The following is a 14,967-nucleotide window of genomic DNA, read 5'->3' on the forward strand; positions in this document are numbered from 1 at the left end:
GTTTTATGAGAATTTTCCCTTCACTCAACGATCATGAGGGTTTCATTAACATTTTTATTTGGTGCCTGTAGTCGACAAGAACAAAGCTGAGGGAAACCAACAAACACTGCCCTGCCTGGCATCATCACCTCACTGGGTTATGAGCTCCTCTGGGACAGGGTGCATATGTGTCCTTGGAATCTCCGCCCGGTCCCTAGCATGCGCAGCGCTTGTACTTAGGTACTCAGTAAGTGTCTACTGAATGAATAAATTGTGAACAAGATATAAACTGAGAACCTGGGGTGTTGATTCCTCTTGTTGGCAGTGTAATATTTAAGAGACTTACGTTATAAATATTTTATCAGATGTATTGTCAACAGTATCTGAGCATCCATAAAATGCTTCAAAGTGAATATAACAAAAAACAGTTCACGTTTTGGACCCATGTGTTTAGCTATTTAGAACCACAGTTCTGCTATGTGTAAGTGAGGATGTTAAGTTTTGGGAGTAGATAGCAACTATTAAAGTATTCGGTTGTACCTATTCAACGCTTAATCTATTAGACCATTTTTTTCAAACTCTATAAAATACTCTAACATGTGTAGTATGGGCCCAAGGGATATTTAATAAATATAATAAATGAAGTTAATTAATAATTCCTTTGAAAATATTACTTTGATCATTCATAAATATGACCAATCAAAACAACATGAGAAATATTGAATTAGCCTGATGCAGATCTTTGCACATTTATGGAATAGTTACTTACATACAGCTGCCGGACATATGTGAAATAGACTCCTCAGAAAGTTCAGGAAGAACAAATGTTTCTAGATGGATTAATGAGCACATGTGGAGTTTGCCATTTTAAGAATCTTATGGCAAATCCTTTCAAAAAGGAAATAATTATTTCTGAATTACCTCCTTTTACTCCCCTTTTTTGTTAACACGTTTGCACTCCTAGATTGTTTAAAGCAGAACACAAATATTCCATAAACCATTCAACCAACAAAACTTAATTTTATGTATAAAAATTTTTATGGTGTTATTGAGTTCTGAGTTCTTATCCTTGCTCTTTTCTTCCATGGAATTTGGGAGAAGCCTTTCACTTCTCTTTGCATCTGTGAATTCCCGTGTACAATGCAGAAATCAATAGTGCCTACCTCATAAGGATATGGCGAGGCTTAGATGAGATCACTGCCCTAAGCCCCTTAGCCCAATGTCCAGCTGGCAGTCAGTAGGTGTCACCTCTGCACCTAATCTCACGCCAGGCCATGGTAGAGCGCTGAAATGAAAAAGCGCAGAGTGGACTCTAGGCCCGGCTGGGCCAGTGATGAGCTGATGACCAGTCACATATCCTCCACAGGACTGGGCCAAACGAGGAGACGGCTGAACGTACTCCGGTGTTCTCCAGCTCCCTGGCTGCGATAGACCCGGGAGTCCATTCATTGCCACTTGTCTTTGAAGCACACATAGCTGTACACTCTGGGAAACCCCTTCCCTGCCTGGAGGCTGGGCCAGTGATGCTGGATCCGCCGGGTCAGGGCTGAAGCACTGCCTGGGGCTGGGGCACGTGTGTGGCCACGAACTCCGAAGGGAAGGGCGTGAAAGGCCATAGAAGAGTAATTCCTGATGGTTCTTTATTTCCTTCACTTAACTTTTTTTTGGGGGGGGGGGTCATTTGTTTTTCTCCATTTGAAGCAGAAGACCACAGAGTAGAATCTGGTATGACTCCTGGTTCTGGAGGACGTTTTTATTCTGTAATCCCCAGGGCCTGGAGGAAAGCTGAGGTCACAGGGGACCTCTAAAGTCAGGGGAAATCATTGAGAAAATTGGGCTTTTTATAATTTATGCTGATAATTGAGCACTGACAGCTCTGGAGGGAGTTTTCTAATTTTTTCATCGTGAAACTGGATTTTGACTATATATTGAAGAGAGGCGCATGGATTCTTCGTAACCTAGGCGTCTTCACTGTGGCTTGACCCAAAGGAATAGCTATTGATGAGCCTTCCTTAAGGACTGGGTAAAATAGTCCCAGGACTCCCTGCTTCAATAAGGACACCTTGGAATACACTGCCCCTGGGGCTCGGGGCTAGCGGTGGGCCGGAAGCGGGCGGCTCATGCCCAGCAGTACATTTCGGTTCCAGGGGGGCCACCGGCAGCCGTCCACTCCTCCAGCCCGACTTCGTCAGGTGGCAGCGCCATCCAGCCTTTCCCAGGAGTGATGGATGGGTGGATGGATTCATTCATTCCTTCAGCAGGTGCACTGCCCAGCGCCGTCGCGGTGCTAGAAGCAGGGCGGCGAGCGAGTCCGGCAGGCCGCGGGGGAGGAGAAAGCGCGGCCCCGGCAGCGGCAGCCTCGCCGCGTTATCGACCCCGCCCTGCGCCCGGCAGGCTCCGCTCGAGCGCCCGCGGGGATCGGCGCGTCTCCCCCCGGACCCCCGAGGCAGGCGCGCCGGGAACCCTGCAGACCCCCGGCACCAGAGGCCGGAGGGGCGCCCCCGGGGCGCCCCCCTCCCCGTAGCCCGGCCCGGGGCGGGGTCTGCAGGCGACGCGGGCCGCAGGCCGGACGGGGCCTGGCGCTCCCGCCCTCGGCCGTCCACGTGACGGGAAGCGGCGGGGCCGGGCTGGAGCCGGGGCCGGGGCCCAGGAGCGCGCGGCCCGGGGCGCGGGGCCCGGAGCGGCCGGAGCGCGGGCCGGTGAGCGCGGGGCGGGCAGGGAGCGCGGGGAGGGTGGGGCTGGGGTCGGCAGGGGCTGGGGGTCGGCGGCCTGCGGGCAGGTGCGCGGACAGGTGCGCGCAGGCAGGTGCGCGGGTGGCGGGCGCGCGGCGCCGGGAGGGGGCGGCTGTGCGGCTGCGCGCTCTCGGGGCTGGGAAGACCCGAGACTTGGTCCCGGTTTGGGTGGGCTTTCGCTGTTCTGGAGGGAGGAGCCCGGCGGGACAACACCCCGTGCCCCTCGCCCGTCTCCCCTCCACCCGTGCGTACGATGGTTTTGTCGCTGTGGTTGACGTTTTCTGGAGCTCGTGGGATTTGAGAGTGCAGATTCCGGGCCACATTCGGGCCTGTTTGGCCTGTACTGGGAGACGGGGCAGGGGTGCAATGGGAGGAGGGGAGACCTCGCCCCTGTTCTACCCTGGGACGGAGGTGCGGGTGGAAGGAAGTTGAGTTCTCCGCTTCTCGCCTCCTGTGTTTTAGGGGGTGGCTTTCAAGACACAAGCTCCCGCCTGCAATTTCCCGCACCTGCCATTGCTTCCGTCACGGGCTGCTGGGTGACCATCACCCCCCCAGGCCCTGCCTGGCCGCTGGACATGGGGGTTCACCCAGCGCCTCTTAATGCACACGGACTGTACTGGGTGCTGGGGTCCCAACCTCTCGGATCAGGGTTCCATCCTTGAGGAAGCGCTTGGGGAGGGCAGGCAGCCGCGGGGACAGTGGTGGCAGGCGAAGACCCGGGGAGAATGTGTGAGGAGGGTCCGCTGCGGTGTGAGCTGGCAGACCCTGGCCCAGAGCTCACGGCTGGAGGCGCCCCCCGAGCCCGCTACCCCTCCTCTGGCCGCGCTTCTCTGTTGGTCAGCCGGAAACTCCAGCCCCATGGTCAGGTAGGAAGGAACATCTGGCCAGCTGCTTCCTTTTCTTTTTCCTTCCATTTCTGACAGGCACGCAGCCTCGGTGGTCACTGGAGCGGCCTCTTCGGTGTGTGGCCCTAGAGGCCGTCTACCACTAGCCTTCACAGGCCCCATTCCTTTGTGCAAAGGGGCAGTGCTGTTCCGTGGCGGTGGTGGGCGTGGAGCTGCAGGTTCAAACCCTGACGCTGCCACTTCCTAACTGGGAGCCCAGGGCATTCACTGGACGTCCTGAGCCTCAATTTCTTCAATCAAAATAGGGGGAATATGAGAAAAGATACATGCATTCCAGGAAGAAAATGTGCATTGGGCACAGAGCCTGGCACTTAGTAGGTGCTCGATGAATTATTGTTACTAAATAGAAATGAGGATGTGGCATGGTGGCTGTCTCAGTTTTGAAGGCGGTGGTCTTGGCTCTGAGTAACTGTTAACCCAGTGAGGGCTCTCCTCTGGGGTGAGGCTCCCCGGGGGCTCTGAACTCCAATTTGCTGTGAACATTTTACAAAGACGTGGGGGACAGATGTGGTGCTAGTCCTCGCCTTCAGGTACGTCCTCTGCCTTTTCTCTTCCACTCAGACGGTGAACAGCAGTCCTTGGGTCCTACAGGTGGAGGCAAGTTGCTGTCCACTGCGGGCTCCCAGGACGCTCCAGCCTCTGCCTGACCCTCCAGTGACAGGGCTTTTTGTCAGGAGCCTGTTCTTCCCTCAGGCAGCTCCAGTTGACAAGCTTTAAAAGCACCGAGCTCACTGTTTAAAAAACGTGAAATTTCCAGGCCTGATTTGCAGCTAGCATTTCTGTTCATAAAAAAAAAAAAAAACTGGTTATTATGGTTTATTCCTTCACGCTAATATTAAAATTTTGTGATCCTTTAAGAAAACTCGAGGAAATTTGACTTAACGAGTTAAGCATCTTCATCTTGGTCTCAGTTCTCATTAGAAATACATTAATCATTTGTGGCAGCCAGGTGTTTGGATACCGCCCAACAATTTGGTCTTTATAACTCATCTCCTCTGTGGCAGACCTGACCCGTTTTTCTTTCTTAAACAATACCGTACTACAAAGTGAGCGTAGAAGTAACAAGTTAATTTGGGGCTACCCCGAGTGAGCTGGAGTGCTCAATGCAGAAGGGCAGGAGTGGTCACTGAGCGTGTTGTGAATTCGTGCAGATGATTTGAGATCAAGATCTTTTGATGGTCAAGTAGCTGCTGTTGGGTAGATTAAAGATTCAGGAAAAATAACCTGTGAAAGAGGACAATTGCCTAGCATCCAGTAGGCCCTCAATCATTCTTATGACGGTTTGAAGGTCCAGTACTGAGGAAGATGTTACAGAGGAAATGCCCTGGAGAGCCATACTCCTCCTCTGCAGCTTGTCTGCCTCCCCTTCCCTGCCCTTCGCAAATCCCTGCTTCAGTTATAACTGCTGGTGTTGCTGTTACAGGACGCATATGATATGTATACACAGAGACACACAAATGCATATATGTGCTATGTGTATATATGTATGTGTACATACACTTGTGTGTGTATATTTACATATATACGTATTTAAATAATTCTGATTAGTATTGCCCAGGAAAAGGGTCCCAACTATGAATAGTTACATATAGGTATGTACTGGGAAAAGATCAAGATGACAAGTTAGTTGTTCGGCCTTAGCTGTATCTTTTTTCTTCTTCTGTTTTAAGATACTCTTTCAGGTCATTGAAACAGGTTTATTGTGATGTAACTAGCCTTATAATATCTCTGTCACATGAGTGCAAAAGAGAACATTAAATGGTCATCCAGTGGTGTCCTGATTTTCAAAAGGGGGAAAAGTTGTCTTTGGTGCAGGTCAGTAAATGTGTTGTCGATTCCTGGCGGATTTCAGGACCGGGTCACTGAGCATCCGGCTGTGAGAGCTGAGAGAAGCACAGGGGCAGCATGGGCTGCCGTCCCTCAGAACAACTGACGCCACAGAAACGTGTGTCCCGTTTAGATGAGATTACCGGGCTGGCGGAGAAACGTGTCCGCGTGTCACTCTGTATCTGAGGTTGAGCAAGGCAGTGCTGACTGCACTGCATTTGGGAAGAAGCGTTTATTTGTGACACAGCTTGTTTAGGGGGCGTGGGGAGGGGGGGAGGCGTTTGGCCACAGAGAAACGTAAGAAGGGAGGGTGAGGCGGGTCCTGGGGGCCCTCTTCTAGCCTCGGGATGGAAAGCGAGGACCTACTGCTGAGGGTCCCTCGGGAGGAGCTGCAGGAGGACCGCACCTGTGGGCCTCACACCACGGTGCCCCCCGTGTCTGGGGTTGTCTGAGTTCTCTTCGGGGATCCGAAGTCACACTCGCCCCCTTTGGTCAATGCAGTAGGAAGAACATGGCCTTGGAGTCAGAAACAGAAACGGGGGTGAAGTCCCAGTTTCTTCACCTGCGGCTGTGTAGCCTCTGTGTCCACAGTGACACCCGCCTCTCGGAGCGAAGCATCCGTCCAAACCCGGGGCCCAGGGCCGCAGTCAGCTGGTGCCCATCCTTCATCCAGACTCAGAGCGGCCTTGACCCCGGGGCGGGCAGTGTGGCGCAGTGGTTAGGGCCCCGCTCTCCGTGGTCCTTCAGCCTGTGAGAGCTCCATCTCCCCCTGCGGAGTGGAGTGACGAGAGTGCCGGCCTGGTCGGCCACCGCGGTGAGCTGGAAGAGGCCACTTGATCCGGAGCCTGGCACGTGAGGAGCATCCCAAGGGTTATGGCTTCCCTGGGATACTGTTGTCACTACCCTGTCCTCCACAGGAGCCAGAGAATAGTCCAGAGAGAGCGTGTCATCCACCCAGATTCAAGGAGGGGACAGGCCCAGAGGCTTTAGGTGACTTGCCAGAATACACCCTCTGTCCTACCTGAGTCCATCCCAGACGTTCCCGGCTCCCCTGGTCCAGCGTCTGCTCAGTCTTCCTCCTTCCACGAGAAACTGGCCCCGAGCTTGCTCCAGCCTCCACGGGAGTGAGGCCAGGTGACCTGCGGTGTTGTGAGACCTCCTTTCCGGCCCCTCCGCTCAGCTCCGTCCTCTGGGCCTCAACTGTCTCTCCTGATCTTATGGGACCAACATGATAACCTGTTGACGTGGGGTTGAAAACAGCCGATGAAACTTGGGAGGCTGTGTATCTCCCCCCGGCCCTTTCCTGGAACGTGAGAATGTGTGACAACTTTAATTCCCTTGTAGGTTTGATATTTTCAGACCTGATTTCAGTAGAACTGCTATTTTCAGTTTTCCCAAAGATCTCCCCCTTCTAGAGTGTTGGTATCTCAGGTCTTTATAAATGCGTTTACCCAGGTTAATCGAGAAACTTCTTACGAAACTTTTTTCTATCAAAGTCTGTTGTTAAAATGGCAAAATAAAAATTTTTTTAAAGTTGCATTTGTAGAAATACTGTAAATGACAGGCAGATTCAAGGAATGCAAGCTCTCTTACAGCTAACGCCTGAGCTCCTCTGACCAGTGGCGGGCTCTCGGAGGGTCTCTGCCATGCTCCCTGGGCCCACTTCCGAGACTCTGACCCCCAGTCAGAGTCTTTCTTTCTTTCTTTTTTAATTTCTTGGCCGCACCCTGCGGCATGCAGGATCTTAGTTCCCCAACCAGGGATCAAACCCGTGCCCCCTGCGGTGGAAGCGTGGAGTCTTAACCACTGGACCACCAGTGAAATCTACTTTCTGATGAATGGTTTCCGTCCCTTGAAACGGTGCCCAGGGAGTGGTTTTTGCTCCCGATCCCTTTTGACAACTGGTGGGTTTGTAGAGCCCCTCACATGCTTGCAGACGTAGACATGGCTTTCCAGCTCAAGTGCCTGAGGAATTCAAGGATTCAGAACTGAATGTAGCTAATAAAACAAGTGACTGATGTGGAATAATATGAATAGGTTAATGACTGTAATTTATAATTAAGAGGAAAGATTGGCCAAGTTTACATTTTTAAGGGCTTCGCATCTTGTGATCAGTTTGGAGTTTATCTTTTAGGCAGTGGCACACTTTCCGAAGCGCTTTAAGGGGGTAAAGATGTGGTGTTTGAGATGTGAGGTCCATGGTCCTGCCCATCTTCCCGTGTTGGCTTAGAATCAGGCCTGGCTCTGGTCCAAACGTTAGAATGACCGTTTGATCTCTATTCACTTATAAAGGACTATCAGAAAATTTTAAAAAAATGTAAACTGGGACAATAGCAAATCTGCCTTTAGGTAAAGTGTCCTTTTTAAAATGTAGGTAAGAATTAATCTTTAGCTGGTCCGTAGGGAAGCACCTCCTGTGATAGGGCTGTGATACCCATTGATGGGTTTTTACCTCTAAAGTGATACATCTCTGATGCACATATGCTGCGTAGGGCTCTATAGAGTTTGCTTTATTTTAAAGTGTCAATGTAATCCTCAAATGTGTGATTCTTTGCAGACACACAGGATGCCATGCCCATCTTAAGGCTGTTCTCATATTATGTGAACGTTCTGTGACAGGAGGTAACAGTGTCCTTTGGTTCAAGAAAAGTAATTATTGGCGAGGATCCCATCTTAATAAACAGCACTTTGTCATAGCATTCTTTTAGCAGGATATATTTATTTCTGGCTCAGATCGGGAGTCTATATGTATAGATATATTTTTTTCTTTGTTTAATCTTGTAACCTTGGGTCTACAAGTGTCTTTCTGAGTCTAGATAATCTTTCTACTTCAAACATTGCTTTTATTCCATGTTTATTCTTTCTGCTGTGACTTTTACCCGCAGCGTGGAGCATTTCCATTGCTCCAGGTTCTTGCAAATCCCCAATGTCATAGGACTTCAGAGGTGTTGTCCGCTTGATGGGTATGCAGCGAAGTCTCCTTGTAGCTGCAATTTGCAATTCCAGATGGTTCTGCAGGTTGATCACTCCTCCACGGCTGCTGGCCATTCACGTCTCCGCTTCTATGAGAAGCCGGATCGCCTTTTGCCCGTTCTTCTGTGAGATGCGTGTTATTTTCTTCCCGTGCAAGTTCCCTGGACCATCCAGGCGTCTTTTCGTCAGACGTGTGAGGTCAGCGTCTTCTCCCCCATCCTCATGTTTCTTCATCTTAACTTCTCACTTTCTTGATGGTATCTTTTGAAGAACGTAGGTTTTACATTTTAGCGTGAATAAATTTATCTTTCTCCCTAGGGTTTGTGCTTTTTTATCTTATTTTAGAAGTTCCTCCCTACCTTAAGGTCATTAACATATTCTTCCCCTATTTTCTTCTCAGAGTTTTAAAGTTATGCCTTCCATACTTAGGAATCTTCATCTGTCTGGAATAATTCTGGTGTGTGGTGTAATGTAGGACTCTAGTTTAATCTTTTTTCTTCTGTGTGGATATCCAGTTGCCCAGCACTGTTCATTGAGCATGTGCGTGCTCTGTATACACCCCGTGATATACAGTGCCACCTCTGTCATATTCTTAGGTTCCGTATATGCATGGTCTGTTTCTGAGCCCTCAGGTATGTTCTCTTGGGTTCGTCCTGTACCAGCACCACATTATCCTAATAGCCATCACTTTATATTTCATCTTCTCTGTTGAGTCAAGTCCCCTTACCTTACCTTTTTCAGAAGTGTCTTGCTTTTTTTGGTCCTTCTCTGCATATGAATTTTATAGTCTTGTTGTTGAGTTATACACACACACACACACACAGATACACACATATATACCTGTTACAGTTTTATTGGAATTGCATTTTTTTCTCTGGGTCTTTTAGGGGCAAGTTTGCTTTTTCATGGAAGCAGAATTTGCATACAGTAAAATACACCGAACCTAAGTGCACAGTTCAGTGAATTTTGACAAAGCCATACACCTGTGCAACCAATACCTCAAACAAGATGTAGGATATTTGTGTCACCCCAGAAAGTTCCCTTGTGTCACCCCTTTCTTTCCAAAGTAACCACTGTTCTGACTTCTATCACTATAGATGAGTGTCGCCTGCTTTTGAACTTCATATACATGCAGACACATATACGTGTATGGTTTCTTTCATTCAGTGTTTTTGAGATTCATCCATGCTGTTGGCTTTAGCGGTGGTTTATCCTTATTTCCAAGTTGTATTCTGCTTTGTGAATACTCCACGTATGGGTACGAATGGGTAAAACTGAGCTGTTTCCTGTTTTGGGCTATTATGAATCAGGCTGCTATGCACATTCTTGTACAAGTCTTATTGTGGGTGTTGGCATGTACTCCAGAGAAATGGAAACATTAAGAGCGGAACTGCGGGGTGACAGGATATATGCATGTTTAACTTTGTAAAAGACCACCAGATTTCCAAGGCAACAGTACCATTTTATCCTCCTTCCTACAAAGTATGAGGTTTCTAGTTGTCTTTTGTCCTCATTAACATTTAGTGTTGTCAGTCTTTTTAATTGTCGCCATTCTAATAGGTGTGAAATGGTATCTCATGGCTTAAAATAGATTTCTCTGATGACTAATAATGGTGAACATCTTTTCATGTTCTTATTGGTCATTCACATACCTTCACTTTTGAATCTTTTTCCATTTAACAACTAGAGTTGTCTTTTTATTATTGGTTGGTGGGAGTTCTTATATATTCTGGAAATGAGCCCTTTGCCTGATATGTATATCACAAGTTTTTCTCCCAGTCTGGAGCTTGCCTATTCATTTCCCTAATTGTGTCTTTCAATGGATACACATTTTAAATTTTTATAAAATCCAGTTTATCACCTTTTTTTCTTTTCTGGTTAGTGCTTTTTGTATCCTAAGAAATCTTTATATACCCCAAGGCCCCAAAGATATTCTTCTGCCTTTTCTTCTAGAAGATTTATAGTTTTAGCTTTTGGTTTTAAAATAATTTGATGCATCTCAGATTAATTTCTGTACATGGTATGAGGTAGGGATAATTGAGGTTAATTCTTAACCCCATTTAAGGTTATCCACATGTTCCAGTGCCATTGATGGAAATGACTTTACTTTCCCCACTGAATTTCATTGGTGCCTTTGTCAAGAACCAATTGAATACATATGTGTGGGTCTAATTTTGGACTTTCTCTCCTGTTCCATTGATCTATTTGCCTATCTAGATATCTTAATTACTCCAGTTTTATAGCAATTGCTGAAATCAGTGTAGGTCCTTCAACTTTGTTCTTTGTTTTCAAGATTGTTTTGACTATTCTAGGTACTTGGATTACCATTTAAATTTTAAAACCAGCTTGTCAATTTCTGCAGAAATGTATGCTGAGATTAAAAATCAGGTCTTCCTTAATATCTAGCAATAAGATTTTGATTTTCTCCTTGAAGTTCTTACACGTCTTTGCTAGACAATTTCTTCATACCTTAATTTTTTTATACTACTGTAAGTGTCCTTTATTCAAGATTAAAATTTCTAATTGTTGTTTGTGTGTAGAAATGCAGATTACTTTGGTATACTGATTTTTTTGATTAAAGGGTATTTCTAACCTTTTATTAATTCTAATAGATTATTTGTGAGTTTCCACGCAAACGGTACTATCACCTGTAAACAATTATAGTTTTATGTCTTTGTCTTCAGTTCTTTGTAACTATTCTTTTTCAACTGGCGAAGACTTCCATTACAATGTTGACTACAGATGGTGTATTAGTTTGCTAGGGCTGCTGTAACAAAGTACCCTAAACTGGGTAGCTTAAATAACATAAATTTTTGTTGTCCCACAGTCTGGAGTATAGAAGTCTGAGATCAGGGTGGTGGCGGAGGTGGTCCCTCCTAAGGACTCTGAGGGAGAATCTATTCTAGACCTCTCCCCGAGGTCCTCACAGCCTTGGGTGTTCCCTCGCTTGTAGATAGCCATCTTCTCCCTGTGTCTCCACGTGTCTGTCCTCTACGTATGTCTGTCTTGAGTCCAAATTTCCCCTCTTTATAAGGATACCACTCATATTGGACTAGGGTCCACCCTAATGACCTCATCTTAACTTGATCATCTGTAGGGACCCTATTTCCATATAAGGTCATATTCACCGGTAATGGGAGTTAGGACTTTTTAACATATTTGGGGAGATACAATTCAACCCACAAGAGGTGATAAGGGTCTTGTTCCTTCTTTTATGTGTTTTCTCTTTTAATCTTTAAATGTGCTCAGTTAAACTGGCAGATTTTATTACCTTAAACCAGTATTGCATGCCAGCTTATTCATATTGTGTTCATATATACACACACACACACACACACACACACACACACACACGTATTGCTTGATTCAGTGTGCTAACATTTATACTTTTGCATATTTATTTATAAGACTGATCTATGATTTTCCTTTTTCCTATATCTGGTTTGGATATCAAAGTTATAATTTACACTGGCTTTATAAAATGAAGTAGGATACGTTCCTTCTTCTTTTTTATTCTCAGGAAAATGTATTGTGTGAAATTGGAATTATGCGATTGCCAAAGGTCTGGTAGAACTGTTAGGAGATCCATCTGGACCTGGTGCTTATTTTATGGGACAGTGTCCATGAAATCAGCATATAGCCCGAGGTCTTGCATTGTGTAAACGCATCAGCTCTCCCAGGCTCGGCCAAGTGCTACGAAGAGAAGTAGGGCCTCTAGAAGCCTATACGGCTGTTGTAACAGTTCTTCAAGTAAAGAACACAGAAAAACGCTTTTGAAGCTTATGGGTAATCTCAAAATCTGCTGCCCAGCTCTCTGTGTAGCAGCAAGAAGGGACTTACTGAACTGAGGTTTCCTAGGAAACCTAAAGGGACCTAGGAAGTTGCCAAAGCAACAGATTCTTTTGACAGTGTCTTCAGGTGTAACTAAAAGATACTGTGTACATCTGTAGAAGAAAACTAGTATTTTTTTTTTTTGAAAACTAATATTTGTACATTAACATTTTCAAAGACACTCAGATTCTGATTATCACTAGTGGTGGTGTGTATATTCTTAATTTGGTGGAAAGTAATCACTAATATTTAAATTTTGGCCCTTAGCACACATGTTGCTTTATACTGTTACTTGTGTAGTTTTCTATTATGTCCTTAATGAGATTGGGAGACTCTTGGGAAAGGCACAGTGTCTTGTAACTTTTTTTGCACACATACAGGTGCTTGTTGCATATGTAATGTTATCTTTTTTTATTGTCCATGAATGTATTAATATTTTTCCTTTTTTTTCCTCTAGGTATATATTTTGCAATTTTGAGAAAACTGAAATATTGATCTTTTAAATTACAGCCATGCTTTTAAGGTGCAGTTCTAAGAAAAAGTTAGTTTAAATATCAGATCAGTTTGCGATCACACGATAAAGTATGAATTGTACACTTTAGAGAAATTTTTAATCTTATTACCATGTTAAAACCTCTCTGAATTCAGACCCCAGTAAGTTGGACTTAATATAGGGAGGTACAGCCTAAAGTTTATCTTTCTGTGATTCATTATTTTATCCAAGTAAATTTATCATGTGACTAGATCATGGAGGAAATTTTCCTACTGCTTAAAGGAATAAATCATTTTTAAGTATCAGAATGTTTAGTGTCAACTTTCATTTACCTCCATGTAATTCTGTTTTAGCAACTTTGGAGTTTATAATACACTATTGTTGACCTTCGTGCTGTGAATTGGCTCTCCAGGACTTATCTAGCACTAGATACACACTTGCACCCTTAAATAAAATCTCCCCAACATGCCCCCAGCACCTGGGAACCACCATTCTACTCTCTGTTTTCAGGAGTTCAGCTTTTTTAGACTCCACATATAAGTGAGATCAGTCAGTGTTTGTCTTTCTCCGCCTTATCTCACTTAGCATGACGCCTTCAAGGTCCACGCATGCTGTTGTAGATGGCAGTATTTCCTTTTTCTCATGGCTGAATAATACTCCCTTGTACAGACGTATATGTATGTATGTGTGCGTGTATGCGTGTCCATATATCTCACATCTTCTTTATCCATTCATCCATTGACAGACACTTAGGTTGTTTCCATATCTTGGGTACTGTGAATAATGCTGCAGTAAACATGGGAGTGCAGAGATCTCTTCGAACTTCTTTTTTCATTTCCTTTGGATATATACCGAGAAATGGAATTGCTGGATCATATGGCATTTCTATTGTTAATTTTTTGAGGAGCCTCCACGCTGTTTTCCATAGGGGCTACACCAGTTTTCCACCGACAGTATACAAGTGTTCTCTTATCTCCACATCCTCATCAATACTTGTTGTCTTCTTGATCATAGCCATCCTAACACATGTGAGGTGATGTCCCATGGGGGTTTTGATTTGCATTTCCCTGATGATTAGTGATGTTGAGCACCTTATTGTGTACCTGTTGGCCATTTGGATGTCTTCTTTGAAAAAAACGTCTATTTAGTTCCTCTAAATAGACACATTTTTTATTGGATTGTTTGGTTGTTATTGTTGTTATTATTATTGATTTGTATGAGTTCTTTATATATTTTGGGTATTAATCCCTTATCTGATATATGGTTTGCAAATATTTTCTCCCATTCTGTAGGTTGCCTTTTCATTTTGTTGATTATTTCTTTTGCTGTGCAGAAGCTTTTTAGTTTGATGTAGCCCCACTTGTTGATTTTTGCTTGTGCTTGTCGCTTGTGCTTTTGGTGTCATATTCAAAAAATTATTGCCAGTCCAAAGTCAAGGAGCTTCCTCCCTATGTTTTGTTTCAGTTTTATGGTATCAGGTCTTATGTTTAAGTCTTTAATCCATTTTGATTTAATTTTTGTGAGTGTTGTGAGATGGGGTCCAATTTCATTTTTCTGCACGTGGTTATCCAGTTTTTCCAGCACCATTTGTTGAAGAAACTGTCCTTTCCCCATTTAGTATTCTTGGGTCCCTTGTCAAATATTAGGTGATTGTATAAGTGGAGGATTATTTCTGGGCTCTCAATTCTGTTTCATTGATCTGTGCGTCTATTTTTATGCCAGTACCATACTGTTTAAATTACTATAGCTTTGTAGTATAGTTTGAAACCAGGAAGTTTGATGCCTCCAGTTGTGTTCTTCTTTTTCAAGATTGCTTTGGCTATTTGGGTCTTTTGTGATTCCATACAAATTTTAGGATTATTTTTTTCTATTTCTATAAAAAATGCCACTGGAATTTTGATAGGGATTGCATTGAATCTATAGATGCTTTTGGGTAGTAAGTACCTTTTAACAATGTTAATTCTTCCAATCCATGAACATATTCAATAGGTATCCTTCCATTTGTGTCCTCTTCAGTTTCTTTCATCAACATCTTGTAGTTTTCATTGTACAGGTCTTTCACTTCCAGCCTTTGCTGGAACGCATCAAAGGATTAGGGGTTTGGTCTCTTATGAGGCAACGCTTTTGGATACGGAAAGTGAGAAGAAGTCCAGCCAGCCTCCCTCTGACTTCATCAGGCCCTGCAGTTCTCTTTAGAGCTGCATAATCCCCCTCTCCTGCTTGGGGC

The 14,967-nt window shown here is 45.1% G+C and overlaps 1 protein-coding gene across 4 annotated transcripts in view; it reads left to right on the plus strand.

Moving 5' to 3' along the window:
• TGFBRAP1 (transforming growth factor beta receptor associated protein 1) overlaps nucleotides 1–14,967 on the plus strand; it is a 48,418-nt gene continuing 33,451 nt past the window's right edge. The window contains exon 1 of one of the 4 annotated variants that reach the window (XM_082426352.1): nucleotides 1–2,240. Coding sequence is in view for 2 of the 4 variants with exons in the window: in XM_082426353.1 (XP_082282479.1) it covers nucleotides 3,570–3,577 (8 nt within the window). In the remaining 2 variants the exon portion in view is untranslated. The other 3 variants (XM_082426351.1, XM_082426353.1, XM_082426350.1) reach the window with 3 other exon arrangements.

The sequence above is a fragment of the Balaenoptera physalus genome, assembly GCF_965194825.1.
Source record: "Balaenoptera physalus genome assembly, chromosome: 15".
Classification (NCBI taxonomy): Eukaryota; Metazoa; Chordata; class Mammalia; order Artiodactyla; family Balaenopteridae; genus Balaenoptera; species Balaenoptera physalus.